Consider the following 15466-nt stretch of genomic DNA (forward strand, 5'->3'; position numbering starts at 1 on the left):
CGAAAGTAGAACCAGAACTTGGAAAAGTGGAACGTATGACCTAAAAATGAAGGAGCCAGCTGGTCCATATCTACAGCTATGAAAACACGGGAATGTTCTTCCAGGTAGAGACTGTCTTGTATCTTTTATTTTTCCTCGTTAGAACTGGATGCATAAGTAAGAAATTTCATTAATAATTATTAACATATAAACATCTGTGGGATCATTATTTTTTAAATTAACCTAATCATTCAGTCAGATTATTCCTTTTCAGTAAGTGACTTCTAAATCTAGAGAAGTTAATTGGGTAAGGCTTTTCATCCAGCCCTCTGTAGTAATGCAGTTTTATATAAAGGCAGTTTGCTGCCAAGTAATACTGGTAAATAAACTGATAAGCTGGCTATCAAAAAAAAAAAAAAAAAGAGGGCCTGATTTGTACCATAGGCCCATTTCTGTGGTGTAAATGCTCCCACTGACACTAGCCAATTTAAAGCTACCAAGCTACCAAAAGTTTGACAACAGGCTTTCAGAATTCCTGAATATTTAACAGTTGGCTCTCCTGAGCCAGTTCAAGTTGGCTCCAGCAGCCACCAGCCACGCTGCTAAGCCTTTAGTTATACTGGTCTTGAGTTTCAGGGCGGCTCCTCTTCATTAACTCTTAGCCTTCTGAAGAATTTTTTACCCTCTCTGGCCCTGAGTTTCATCATTTAAAATTAAGAGTCAGCCCTTATGCTAATCCCTACCTTACAGAGTGTTTGGGGGATTAAGTGAAGCAATGCATGAGAAAGTATTCTGTAAACTCTCTAGCTTCATACAAGTAGGGTATGGGCTTTCTTTATGCTCAAACTGGAATCCCACCCTGGCTTACACTTACTCTTTTTCAGGACTCTGCCTAGGTTTCATCCTTTCTGGGAGGACTTTCTCAACTCTCTCAAAATTTACCATCCCTTCCTTTGTCCCCTATAGTTTCCTGTGGAAACTAGTATCTTAGTGTGACTCTGGTTTTCCTACAGATTGTTGTACATGTCATGAGCTCATGGTTGTTTCATTTCTGTGTCTCTGGGTTACTTGCACAGTGCCTGGCACATATTAATAGCTCATTTAGTCTTTGTTGACTGAATTAACATTTTATCATTAGGACAGTAGAAAATATGATTTATTTTGGACTAAAGCTGGTGGGGAGATATTGAATGTGGTGGTCGTTGCGTTTAAGCAGAGTTATCATCAGTGGTTCACCATCATCTTTGGATATGTTGACCAACAGTTTGAATAAGAAAGCACTAAAAGTCTTCCTGAAATTCTTTATTGACATCAAATTGGGTTGGAGAACTAGCTCTGGGGAGAGCCCAATTTCAGAGCAGAATATCTTTGTGAAAATAAATTGCAACCATGTTCCAAGGGGGCAAATTTGGGATTCTTTAGGACCTAAAGGAAAACCACCTTAATACTTTTCATGCTATGCAATCAAGATTGGGAGATCTGGGAACCCTGAGGATCCTACAAGTTAAAGAGGAATAAAAGCCACCTGATGGCTCACAGGAATGCATCTAGGTTATAATCAGAACAAATCACAGGACTATCAGTAAGCCTTAGATAAGCATACTATTTAGAGACCTTTATTCCCCAGCTTGGGGTGACATGGAAAGTTGGATATGAAGGCCTGAAAAGGAGAGTACAATTATGGGGAAACTTTTATCTCCCTTCTTGAAAAATCAAAAAGACATGGTATTCCTGAGTGTTACCTGGCTTTTAATCCCTAGTACTAATTCTAAAAGCTATGGAAGAGGAAAGTTTAATGTAACCCAATCTACAGTATCAGATGATTACTGTATTTTGAGGGTATTTCGGATACCCCTCAATGTAAGAGCAATGTACACTTCTGCCTTTTGGATACCCTGTCATTTTCCTAAGGATGGGAAAAACAGTGTGGGGTCTTGGCCACTTACAGGTTTTCTAATCTTATTATTTTTTACTCCAAATGCTGGCAGATAATTGTCTTTCTTCCTGCTTAGGTCATATTAATCAATTAATTCATAATTTACCTTTTTTCAATAAAATCTAATACTACTTCTAAATCAGCTCCAAATGATACAGAATAGACTACTTTTACTTTTTAAGCTATAATATGGATATCATCTGATACAGGATTGGAGAGTGTGAGGAAGGGATACAGTTATCATCTGATACAGGATTGGAGAGTGTGAGGAAGGGATTGGGATGTAAGAGAATGGGGGAGGTTTTAAATAGTTGCCTTATAGTTTGGGAAAGTGAAATTAGTAGAGAAATGGCATGTAATCACTAGGTAACTTATATGTGAGAATTATAGCCATGAACTACATGAACTAGCTAAGACACAGCTCCCCCGCCTTTTTTGTGTGTGTGTGACTTTTATGCAACAGTGTGCGAGTCCTCCAGTGTAGACATGTTGGATTCATCCAGGCTTAGATTTTTTCCAAGTAAATAATATGGCGGGGGAAGACAGTGGCTAGAAATTTAGAATATTTTCAAGGGAGTGATTAGGATGGGCCAAGGAATCTAAGCTGGGCAAAGGAGGAAATGAGATCAGAAGGGAATTGATAAATTATGAAAAGTGGAGGGGTCAATATATTAGGGGGCCATGAAAATCCAAGAGCTAATGTAATGAGAGTAGTTGAGTAGGGGCACACTGACCATCATGGCTGTTCTTTGGCTCCTCAGTATCTAGCTGCACTGGCTGTGACAGCCAGACCCATCTCATGTTGCTGATACGAGATGGACGTGTTCTAGGAATAGAGAGTCCTATTTGAAATTCTAAGCTTGTTAAGTCTGTGATACAAGCACGTCTAGGCTGTACGATGGGTTAATGAAGAGTCCACTAAGGTGTCAAAGTTTCCCAAGAAAGAACTTAAGTAAGGTATCAAGGAGCCTCCTGAGAATGAACTTTACCTGAAGGCAGGGGCAGTTTGAGGTACAGGGGCTTGTTCCAACTCAAGTTGATCAGTGATGAAGGGGGGCTCTGAATTCAGTACAGTCATCACGGTCTAGCTGCAAGAGCTCTTCCTTGAGTTGAGGAACATTTTTTAGTTGAGTGAGCTGAAATACAGAGCACTGTTTCCTAAAATCTCTGAGGCCACTGAGCACACAGGCAGTAAGCTGTTGATGCAATGGAGTATAGCACAGGAGAAATAAGAGTTGCCTTCCAGAATTAGAATAGCAACATAATAATTGTTACTATTTAAGGTGTTGAATTTTTATTATTGTGTGGGTCAAGAAATGAAGTTCCTGTAATTGCTGGTGGGGGTGGAGCCACAAAAATATTTTTTTGTTGTTATGATCCTATTTTTATGCCTTGGCTGGTATGGCCTGGCCAAACACAGCTTACATAGATTCCTGTTATGTGTATTTCTGGGGTTTATGTAACTGACAGCTTTGTAGGTAAATACCCATCTCTGATAAAGGCTCAGTGATCTCTTAAAGACTCCGAGTCCATGTAGTTAAGAACCACAAATTCAGGTAATACTAGAAAACAATAAAAGGAAACCCAGAAGAAGTTGGTGAAAATTCAGTGTCTTTTCTAGTAAGGGCTTTGTAAGCTACAAATATTCTTGTAAGGCTTGGGGACCTGATCTTATTAGGTTAATAATATGGAAGGATGAATAAATTCAGGATTATAGGTAAGCTTCTAAGAACCTTCTTTTCTTTTTTTTTAAAGTAAGCAAAAATGTATGCAAATTCCTATGCTTTAACAAAAGATCAAGCCAAGGAATGCTTCAAAATATCTGCCAGTCTCTTCTTCCACCTCTATACACTAGTTAGATGCACAGGATGCCAGAGCAGCAAGGGTTCCTCCTGTGATCGAGTCAAACTCCTCTTATTTTGCAAGTAAAGAAACTGAGACCCAGAAAGGAGAAATGAGTTGACTGATTAATATCAAATCCAGAACTCAAGTCTCACCTCTTGTTTAGGGGGTCACTCCTAGACTCTTGAAGAGAGACCCTTGCTCCTTGTCCAGGAAATTGCCAAAGGCACAGTTTCCCAACATGAACAGATGTGCACCTCAGACTGCATAAGAAGCCTTTATATGCTTAGAGATCTGAAAGAGAAAGGAGCCCATCCTTTTCCTTTCCAGGTGGGCTTGGTAACTGAACTGACCAAGCTTTTCTAAGATTTCCTTGAGAATCTGGGTTGAAACCTGGCCCCTCACCTGTAGCTGGGCCGTTGCTGCGAGCATCTTCTGCCGAGTTTGCAGCACCGTGGATGAGGACATGGAGATAGGTACGCTTTGTCTCAACCACCTTATATCTTCCCACATACAGGACAGCTGCAAAAGAAGTCACGAGGTCATATCATCATCCAAGCCAGTACATGATTTAGGTTGTGGCATCAAAGCAAAAAGCAGGGAAAAGGAAACCTGACCCCTGATGTTTGTTCTCCAGTCCATTTTCAGATACATGCAAAACAACTTTTTGATCTCTGTCCAATTGGAAAAAGATCTGAATGTTAATGAAATAGTCAGATCCACATTTTAGTCTTTGCCAAATGATCCCATAACTCAGAATAGTGGAGACACAGTCTGACAGAATGCAAGCTTCTTTGCTTTGAAAATGTAGCATAGATGCAACTTTGACATTTTTTTTATGGCACAGGGCATATCAGGGCTGAAAGAAGACCTTTGAGATAATATACTCCCACCCTAATACTTTGATCATTGGAGACTCCTCAACAAAGGTTTCAGAGATTTATGCACAGGAACATTGGTGCAAACTGGGGAAAAATGAAATCAGAACTCAGTATACCTTTGTGAACCACAGAAAGTCTTGTGTAATGGAACTGGTATGAGAGTCATCAATTTCAACAATCGGTATTTGATCTTCATTGGTGACTAACATATTGTCTTTGTAATAAAATATAACGGCTAAGTAGAGTCCCCTAAAAAGAAAAAGCAAAATGAAGAATTGTCTTCAAGTGTCTCTTCTGCCAAGCTTGAATCATGATAAAAGATCATTTAAAATATACCTGTGAGCATTAGTCCTGCTAAGTATCACGTGTTCACAGGCTAGAACTCAGCAAAATTATAATCTTGCCCAAATTCTCAGGAGAAAAGTGAATTTCATGCTCTTTTAATAACAAAAGGGAAATTTCTATTATGTTGCTACTAAGAATCCAAACCAGCTGATTCCTGAGAAGTTAAGACTTCCTGGAAAAATTGCAAAGGACCCACCGTTTTAAGGTCTTCACAAACTTATTTGAGGAATGGAATAGGTGTTTCAGGCTCCTTGAGACTGACTGCTTGCGGCCTGTGGTTTGTAATTTTGAAGTTTCTAAAACACAGAAAAAAATACAGTGTAAATTCCATTGGCAGCAAAACACTCCCAGTACCTTCTTCCCACCTCCCTGCCTTTCTCTTGCTTGTCCCCTTGGTGTCACTTATCCTTAGTTTCATGTAGGGACTCAGCTCATTCATTCCTACAAAAAGCTCTTATATCTTGAGTTGCCATCGGTTACCTCAATTAATGATCAGCTCCTCAAAAATGTTGGAGATGAGTAACATTTATAACTCCAGGGGAAACCACTTAGGCATTTTGTTTATATTTTCCAGATGAGTGATTTATGTATTTCCAGATGAGTGGGATAAAAAAAAATGGAATCAAATCTTTTTCCTCCTCCCATTGCCTTTAATATTCACACATTTCTCAATGCTGGCAAAGCTCTTTTTGTTAGTTTATATATTCCATTAATTTTTTTTATTATATAACTAATATAGGCACATTGCAGAAAGTCTGGAGAATAGACAACAAAACTTCACTCACTTTTGTATAACCACAGCTAGCATTCTTGGGCAGTTTTTTCCAGTGTATATGTTGGCTTATAAAAATAGTTGTAGGCATTGGTATGATTGTCGCCGTAATTATTCAGATGAAGAAACTGAGATTGAGAGGTTAAAATGGATTGCTCAAGACTGAAAAGCCAGTACCCAGAAAAACCAAGACATTAATTTACTGAACAAATATTTTTTCGTACACTACCATGCGCTATGGCTACATTGGTAAGCAAATCATCCATTGCTTCTGTTCATCCCTTCTATTTACAACCTGGAGCTTTCACGGATAAAGCTTGCAGACTTCCCCAGATAAGCTTTACAAATAGTACTCCATGGACCTGAACTAAATCATCACTGATTACAATTCTCATCTGTATCATGAAGAGAAGCTGAGGTTGTTGGGGTCATCACCAGCTTTGGACAGACATGTCATTGGGATGAGAACATGGTCTGTATCACCGCTGTTAGGCATGGAAAGCTGGGCAGACTGCCTGTGGCTGAGGCCCAGTTTGGTTCTGCTTCTGATCCTATAGGAGCAGTCAGGAGTAAGCTGACTGACACAAGCATTCATGCCAGCTTCAAGCTAGTGCTGGTAATGGTTATTCCTGGCAGAACAAAGCAAAAACATTTTTTTCTGACTTGAACATGAATTTGGCTGGTCATATTGTGCTTGAAAATGATGCTGCTGGGACTTCCGGTTAAAGGCAGCTTATTGAACATATTCATTACATACTGCTCTCTCCCTAAACCTCACTAAACCAGAGCAAAAAGATTTAAAAAAAAAGGAAACTACATAAATCTATAAAGACAAAGAGATGAGAAAGGAAACAAAAGCAAGTGAACTTTGGTAGCTGGAAAGCAGATGGACAGATGGATTTAGCAGACTTGAGAAAGTTGAATCCTAAGCCAGCAGTGGAGAACGCTGAGAAGTAACCTGATTCACCCTTTGGGCACCACACACTGCTGGAAGTGGGGGATGAGTGTGGAGCTAAAATCAGAGGGATTTGGTGAAGTCCGTTTAAAAAGCAGTCAGACTTCTAGATCTCCTATTCTACCCTGCTTAGCGGAACAAATAACCCTTCCCCACTCTAGAAAAAAAACAACAAAAAACAAAAAACTAGTGGCTTATTCTCTGACAAACATAAAGACAGGTTTCTAGAGTGGGAGACATGGAGTAGAGTTAAAAATGGGGGTGGGAGGGATGCCTGGGTGGCTCAGTTGGTTAAGCAGCTGCCTTCAGCTCAGGTCATGATCCCAGCGTCCTGGGATCGAGTCCCGCATCGGGCTCCTTGCTTGGCGGGGAGCCTGCTTCTCCCTTTGCCTCTGCCTGTGCTCGCTCTCTCTCTCTCCCTCTCTCTCTGACAAATAAATAAATAAAGTCTTTTAAAAAAAAATGGGGGTGGGAGGTAGTACTGTACCCAAAACAGGTATATGAAATACAAGTTTCAATGCAGATTATTTCCCTATCAGGCTCTCAGAATACTGGTACTCAGACTTATACCCTCCAGGAAGGACACTGGAAGAAACTTCTGGGGGCCCTGACCAGACTAAGAGAATTCACTTAAAGCTTTCTGACGTTGCTTTCATTGGTTTCTGAAAGAGAGGGCCATGCCAAATCACCCTAAAGTGAAGCTAATAGATAAAGAGCCCTGTCCACGTGCTCAAAGCTCCCCAACAGCTACTGAGCTCTCTTTTCTTAGATCTCAGTGAACATCTGAGGATCACCAGGCAGATGTGAAAAGCATGTAACAGGAAAGACAGAGGCCAAAACGAAATAAACAATAGAACAGTTTAGAGGAGAGACAATGCTGAGAGAAGAAACTATAAAATGAAACAAAGCCTATCATTAATAGCCTGAAGAGAAACAAAGGCACTGCATTTTTGTGAAAAGGACTGCTAAGAGAAACACTCAGAGAATTATAAAAGCACTGGAAATTTAAAAATATACTACCAAAACCTGAAAAACCCAATAGGAGGCTTAGAAAATAAGGTTGCAGAAATCTCTGAGAAAGAGCTTAAGGGGGCACCAGGGTGGCTCAGTCGTTAAGTGGCTACCTTCAACTCAGGTGATGATCCCAGGGTTCTGGGATCCAGCCCTACATTGGGCCCCCTGCTTGGCAGGAAGCCTGCTTCTCCCTCTCCCACTCCCCCTGCTTGTGTTCCCTCTCTCACTGTGTCTCTCTCTGCCGAATAAATGAATAAAATCTTAAAAAAAAAAAAAAAGCATAAGGACATGAGGATGGAAAGTAGAAGAGAAAAAGAAACATTAATGGGCTAATAACCTAGGAGGTTTGACATCAGGCTATGAGTCCAGTAGGAGGGAGCAAAGAAAAAAAGGGGGAGAAATACTTTTAAATAATTTTAAGAATATATCCCATAACTGAAGGGTATAGCTTCCTATACTAAAAGGGCTTGTCAGTTGCCCAGCACAACAGACAACAGTATACCCACACTAAGGCAGTGCATTTTTTTATATTATTCAGTATATTAAGAGGATGAGGGGTAGGAATTACAATGAGCATGTAAGAGGCAGGGAGAGGGAAAAGGGAAATCATCCTTCCTTAGTGAGGTGATGCCTCAAATGAAGAAAAAAACCCCAACAATTAGCAATATAAATGTTATCCAGAGACATGAAGAAAATACCAAAGCAGATTTTAGAGTACTGAAGTTAAAAAAAAACTTAAAAACTTGCCAGAGAAGAAAAAAAAAAAAAGGTATCCTGTGAAACCTCTGGAATCAGAATGGTATCAGACTTCTCAGTACTGAAAGCTAGAAAAGGACAAAGCAACACCTTTGAAACCTGAAAAGATTATTTCAACCAAGAATTCTATACTTATCTGAAAACTTTAAAAGTGATGAATAGAATAAATGCATTTTTAGACATTCACTGTACCCAAAAGTTAGCTCCCAAGAATCCTCTCAGGAAATTACTAGAGTAAGGACTCCACCAAAATGAAGGACTAACCAAGAAAAAATAAGACATGGGATACAAAAAGAAGCAATCCAGTGTTGGAGGGCAGCCAGAAGAGTCCTCAGTATGGTGATGAAAGGAGATCCTAGGGCACCAGCTGTGCGCCAGACCCGCGCCAGACCCAGGCAGCCAGCAACTAGTCAAGGTGGGAGCAGGTCAGAGGGCTCAGAGAGGCTTCCTTAAAAAGGTGCAGGTGAAACAGTACTAATATATTTGATTGGACTGAGAGAAAATTGACACAATTGAATGGCCTGGGGATTAATTACAGCCACACAGAAAACAAGAAAACATACAATAAAAGATGACAGCTAAGTACAGGGAGAATAAAAAGCTATGAAGGAAAGGAAAATAATCATAGAATTACACGATCATTATAATGTAGGCAATAAATATTGATCTTACTAAAATTACAATGCAAATACATTGGGAGGACGAATGGTAGGAATTGTAATGTGCAAGTAAGAGAGGAAGGAGTGAAAAAGAGAAATCATCTTTTCTTAGTGAGGCAATGCCTCAAGTTAAAAAAAGATTAGCAATACAAACATGTTCTTATATGAAAAAAATATCAAAAGAACTGGTTAAAAGAATTGAGCCTTTGGGGAATAAAAAATGGAGAATTGGAGGAATTTAATGCATTATTTTTTAAATAATAGAGCTCTTTTTTAAAATAATAAAGCTCTTTTATTTATTTCTTTGAGAGCGAGACAGCACAAGTGGGAGGGAGAGGGACAGAGAATCTGAAGTAGACTCTGTACTGAGCACAGAGCCCAATGTGGGGCTCAATCCCACAACCGCAAGACCATGACTTGAGCCAAAACCAGGAGTTAGACACTTAGCTGACTGAGCCACTAGGCACCTCGAGTATAGATAATTCTTATCTGCATTTTACAAGTGAGCAAAACTCAGTTATAGAGAGGGCAGGTAATTGCTGAAAGTCACACAGCTAGTAAATGTATAGTTGGAATTTGAACCCAGCTGCTCACACTCATTAATTAATAAGATCACTCTCATTATAATCATACATAATATAAAATGAAGATTAAACTGAAAAAAAAAAAAAAAACCCTGAGAACTACTACTATGGGTTGGGAAAGGGGCCCATGCAAATGTTAAATATTCTGGGCACATGGAAGAATTTTTCTTCTTGGAACCCTGTGGTTGGCTGTAGCCATGTGGCCAGTTCTGGCCAATGAGTTTTGAATGTAAGTGGCATACATTAAGTCCTGTCCATATGAGACATTCAAGAGTTTCATCTTCTTCTCCCACGGGTGCTGGCAAATATTTCTAGAGAAGGGTGATGACAACATAGGACAGCCCTCAGCTGCCCAGTGGCAGATATATAGCTTGTGGGAGAAATAAATATTTGGGGGGTCATTTGGTTACTGCAGCATGATATAGCTCATCTTGACTGATTCGGGGTCTATGCTGACACACTGAGCCATTGATACAGTGGCTTCTGTTCTGGCTTCTGTCTGCATAGGTCAGGGCTCTGGTACAATGGCAGTTTTCTGGACTCCAAATGCAGTAATTCTTTAGCTTTCAAGTGCTTGGCACATAGGGAGTTTATTTTATCCACATTGATATGTCTAGCACCTGACACACGGTAGGCTGTGTTTCAATTAATGTTTGCCAGCTGAAAAATTAGATGATAAGTGAGAATCACTCCCACAGGGCACTGCTGTGGTGAATACAGCTGGCTTCTTTATGACTCATTATGTATGTTGGGGAATAAACCGTGTGAACAATAAAGGCTGCTCAACATCTCCATTGAATTTGCATCCCAGTACTGAACATGCAGATTAACTGTGGACACTTCTTTAGCCAAAGTACAGAAATTAATGTGGGTTTTGGTATCTCCCATGGAGGGCTTTGGTAGTAGAAGGGTTGTTTTAGTATTACTTCTGCATTTGGAATATGCTGTGTATTTACTGAGCTCTCCAGGCTCATGATACTGGAGTCATTGATTACACTTTAATTCTAGGATGTATCAGTAAAGTGCTGAGGAGGAAAAGAGGCTCCATTCTTCATCTGGAAGAGCAATGGAAGGAAAATAGGCTGGAGTTCATGAAGTGCCTACACTATACCAGGTGATTTTAATGCATTATCTAATGTATACATTAGATACATTATCTAAAGTATATCTAAAGTATACATACTGAAAGATGTATACTATTATCTTGATTTTTTTCTGATGGCGAAGCTATGGCTCAGAGAGGTCAAATGCTTTTCTCAGGGATACACAGCTAGTAAGTAGTAGAACTGGGATTTGAAATAATAATTGTAAAATTTGTATATGCACTCAACCACATAGATCTCAATGTAGTTGAGTATTTTAACTTTACTTAATGTTTCAAATTTTATTTACATTCTAGTTAGTTAACATATAGTGTAGTACTGGTTTCAGGAGTAGAATTCAGTGATTTTTCACTTACATACAACACCTAGTACTAGGCACAAGTGCTCTCCTTTTACCCACCCCCTATCTAGCCCATCCCCCACCACCTCCCTACAGCAACCCTCAGTTTATTCTCTGTAGGTAAGAGTCTGTTTTCTGGCTTGCCTCCCTCTTATAGTTGAGTTTTTCAAATAACAATTTCGTAGTTTTTCTGTATGTAATACCTAATTATCCTTGGTTTATCATCTGAGACAGAGTAATGTTTAATTATCTTAGAAATCTTTTTTTTTTTATATGAGGTCATTTCCTTTAACTTGGAATATGGGTCAGCATTCCCAAAATCTGTGCTAACTGAAAGAAGTTTTATAATGACTTTACAAATACGTTTGGAAAATGCTTGGTTAACCAAATTCAAAATGTCTCTTTATTAGAGTCTTTAATATTGTAATGCCAATTTTACATTTCCAGAAAAGCGATATATAATGCAACATTTTCCAAACTTGCTGACCAGAGACCCTTTTTCAGCTGGGTATCTTAAAAATCAAAAAAACAGTTCGGGTACTGTTTAAGTGTTTAGTACATTTCAATATAAAAAATATTTTTCCCTTTTGGGAAGAATTAATATAAGAATTAAGATTCTTAGGAATTAAGAATTAAGGATAAAGATTAACAAGGCAATAAAGTTCTACTTGTGCCTTACTTAAATTTTCCCTGACATTGTGTGCATATTTACATCCCTGTTAGGGAAGAGCCTTTTATACATGATAAAAGTTGAATGAAAACTACTGAAATAATTGTTCTGTCTAGATATTTGTTTCTTGATTATTAGATAGTAACCTAATAGTAATGGGGAGAGCATCTAAATCCTCAGATATGAAAACCCCTCACTTTCATGAATAGTTTTAGTTTTCCCCCTTTGGTAAAGACCAAACACAAAGTGGCTTATGAATTACGAGGAATCATCTATTCAGTTGCTTTATTACCTTTCTCTGCCATATAAGAACCAACGGGCAGGGCAGAGCAATGATCGAGAGGGAGCAGAGAGAATGGAACCTAGATAATGCCTGGCCTGCTAAAATGAGCCCTGATAACAGAGAACAGAGTATACTCTGGTCAGTGTGGAATCATTAAGGCCAAGTATGGGTGAAGTTTTCCTACAGATCTGGGAACGAAACCCACTTGGGTTTCCTTCTCAGCTTCTTCCATGCACATTTACATTTTCTAATGAACTACTAATTAAAAGAATATTATTTTCTGATAGAAGGATTGCAGTGCTTATATCAGATAAATTAGATTTTAAGCCAAAGACTATAATAAGAGATGAGGAAGGACACTATATCATACTTAAAGGATCTGTCCAACAAGAAGATCTAACAATTTTAAATATCTATACCCCTAACATTGCAGCAGCTAATGATCTAAACCAATTAATAACACATTGACAATAATACAATAATAGTAGGGGACATTAACACCCCCCCCTCACTGAAATGGACAGATCATCTAAGCAAAAGATTAACAAGGAAATAAAGGCTTTAAATGACACATTGGACCAGATGGACATCACAGATATATTCAGAACATTCCATCCCAAAGCAACAGAATACACATTCTTCTCTAGCGCACATGGAACATTCTCCAGAATAGATCACATCCTGGGTCACAAATCAGGTCTCAACTGGTACCAAAAGATTGGGATCATTCCCTGCGTATTTTCAGACCACAATGCTCTGAAGCTAGAACTCAATCCAAGAGGAAGGTTGGAAAGAACTCAAATACATGGAGGCTAATGGGCATCCTACAAAAGAATGAATGGGTCAACCAGGAAATTAAAAAAAGATTGAAAAAATTCATGGAAACAAATGAAAATGAAAACACAACTGTTCAAAATCTCTGGGACACAGCAAAGGCAGTCCTGAGAGGAAAGTATATAGTGATACAAGCCTTTCTCAAGAAACAAGAAAGGTCTTAAGTACACAACCTAACCCTATACCGAAAGGAGCTGGAAAAAGAACAGCAAAGAAAGCCTGAACCCAGCAGAAGAGAACTCATAAAGATCAGAGGAGAAATCAATGAAATAGAGACCAAAAGAACAGTAGAACAGCTCAATGAAACTAGGAGCTGGTCCATTGAAAGAGTTAGTAAGATTGATAAACCCCTGGCCAGACTTATCAAAAAGAAAAGAGAAAGGGACCCAAATTAATAAAATCATGAATGAAAGAGGACAGATCACAACCAACACCAAAGAAATACAATTATAAGAACATATTATGAGCAACTATACGCCAGCAAATTTGACAATCTGGAAGAAATTGGTGCATTCCTAGAGACATATAAACTACCAAAACTGAACCAGGAAGAAATAGAAAACCTGAACAGACCCATAACCAGTAAGGAGATTGAAGCAGTCATCAAAAATCTTCCAACAAACAAGAGCCCAGGGCCAGACAGCTTTCCAGAGGAATTCTACCAAACATTTAAAGAAGAATTAATACCTATTCTCCTGAAACTATTCCAAAAAATAGAAATGGAAGGAAAACTTCCGAACTCATTTTATGAGGCCAGAATTAGCTTGATCCCAAAACCAGACAAAGACTCTATCAAAAAAGAGAATTACAGACCAATATCCTTGATGAACACGGATGCAAAAATTCTCACCAAAATACTAGCCAATAGCAGGGAGCCTGCTTCCCCCACTTTCTCTGCCTGCCTCTCTGCCTACTTGTCATCTCTGTCTATCAAATAAATAAATAAAATCTTTAAAAAAAGTAACTAGCCAATAGGATCTAACAGTACATTAAAAGGATTATTCACCATGACCAAGTGGGATTTAGTCCTGGGCTACAAAGATAGTCCAACATCCACAAATCAATCGATGTAATACATTAATAAAAGAAAGAACAAGAACCATATGATACTCTCAATAGATGCTGAAAAAGCATTTGACAAAGTGCAGATTCCTTTCTTGATCAAAATTCTTCACAGTGTAGCGATAGAGGGTACATACCTCAATATCATCAAAGCTACCTATGAAAAACCCACAGTGAATATCATTCCTAATGGGGAAAAACTGAGAGCTTTTCCCCTAAGGTCAGGAACATGGCAGGGGATGTCCACTATCACCACTGCTATTCAACATAGTACTAGAATCACACAACAAAAAGAAATAAAAGGCATCTGAATTGGCAAAGAAGAAGTCAAACTCTCACTCTTTGCAGAAGATATGATACTTTATGTGGAAAACCCATAAGACTCCACTGCAAAACTGCTAGAACTCATACAGGAATTCAGTAAAGTGTCAGAATATAAAATCAATCCTCAAAAATCAGTTGCATTTCTATACATCGACAGCAAGATAGAAGAAAGAGAAATTAAGGAGTCAATCCCATTTATAATTGCACCCTAAACCATAAGATACCTAGGAATAAACCTAACCAAAGAGGCAAAGAACTTGTACTCAGAAAACTATAAAGTACTCATGAAAGAAACTGAGGAAGACACAAAGAAATGGAAAAACGTTCCATGCTCATGGATTGGAAGAACAAATACTGTGAAAATGTATATGCTACCTAAAGCAATCTACACATTTAATGGAATCCTGATCAAAATACCATCAATTTTTTCCAAAGAAATGAAACAAATAATCCTAAAATTTATATGGAGCCAGAAAAGTCCCCGAATAGCCAGAGGAATGTTGAAAAAGAAAGCCAAAGTTGGTGGCATCACAATTCCAGACTGCAAGGTCTATTACAAAGCTGTAATCATCAAGACAGTACGGTACTGACACAAAAACAGACACACAGATCAATGGAACAGAATAGAGAGCCCAGAAATAGACCCTCAACTCTGGTCAACCAATCTTTGACAAAGTAGGAAAGAATGTCCAATGGAAAAAAGACCGTCTCTTTAACAAATGGTGTTGGAAAAATTGGACAGCCAAATGCAGAAGAATGAAACTGGACCATTTCCTTATACCACACAGAACAAATAGACTCAAAATGGATGAAAGACCTCAATGTGAGACAGGAATCCATCAAAATCTTTGAGGAGAACACAGGCAGCAACCTCTTCGACCTTAGCTGCAGCAAATTCTTCATAGAAACAATGCCAAAGGCAAAGGGAAGCTAGGACAAAAATGAACTATTGGGACTTCATCAAGATCAAAAGCTTTTGCACAGCAAAAGAAATAGTCAACAAAACCAAAAGACAACTGACAGAATAGGAGAAGATATTCACAAATGACATATCAGATATAGGGCTAATATCCAAAATCTATAAAGAACTTATCAAACTCAACACCCAAGGAACAAATAATCCAATC

General features: G+C 38.7%; 1 protein-coding gene across 1 annotated transcript in view; it reads right to left on the bottom strand.

Annotated features, from left to right (window-relative positions):
* The window catches only part of ANKFN1 (ankyrin repeat and fibronectin type III domain containing 1), a gene marked incomplete at its 3' end in the record, with an annotated part of 408951 nt that overhangs the window by 46384 nt on the left and 347101 nt on the right, over positions 1–15466 (bottom strand). Inside the window, exons 11-13 of the mRNA XM_080827400.1 lie at positions 5180–5279; positions 4755–4887; positions 4163–4279 (exon numbers count right to left, since the gene is read on the bottom strand). Of these exons, the coding sequence (XP_080683526.1) occupies positions 4163–4279; positions 4755–4887; positions 5180–5279 (350 nt within the window). The remainder of the gene's footprint in view (positions 1–4162; positions 4280–4754; positions 4888–5179; positions 5280–15466) is intronic.

Source organism: Martes martes (genome assembly GCF_963455335.1).
Source record: "Martes martes genome assembly, chromosome: 16".
In the NCBI taxonomy this organism is placed as follows: Eukaryota; Metazoa; Chordata; class Mammalia; order Carnivora; family Mustelidae; genus Martes; species Martes martes.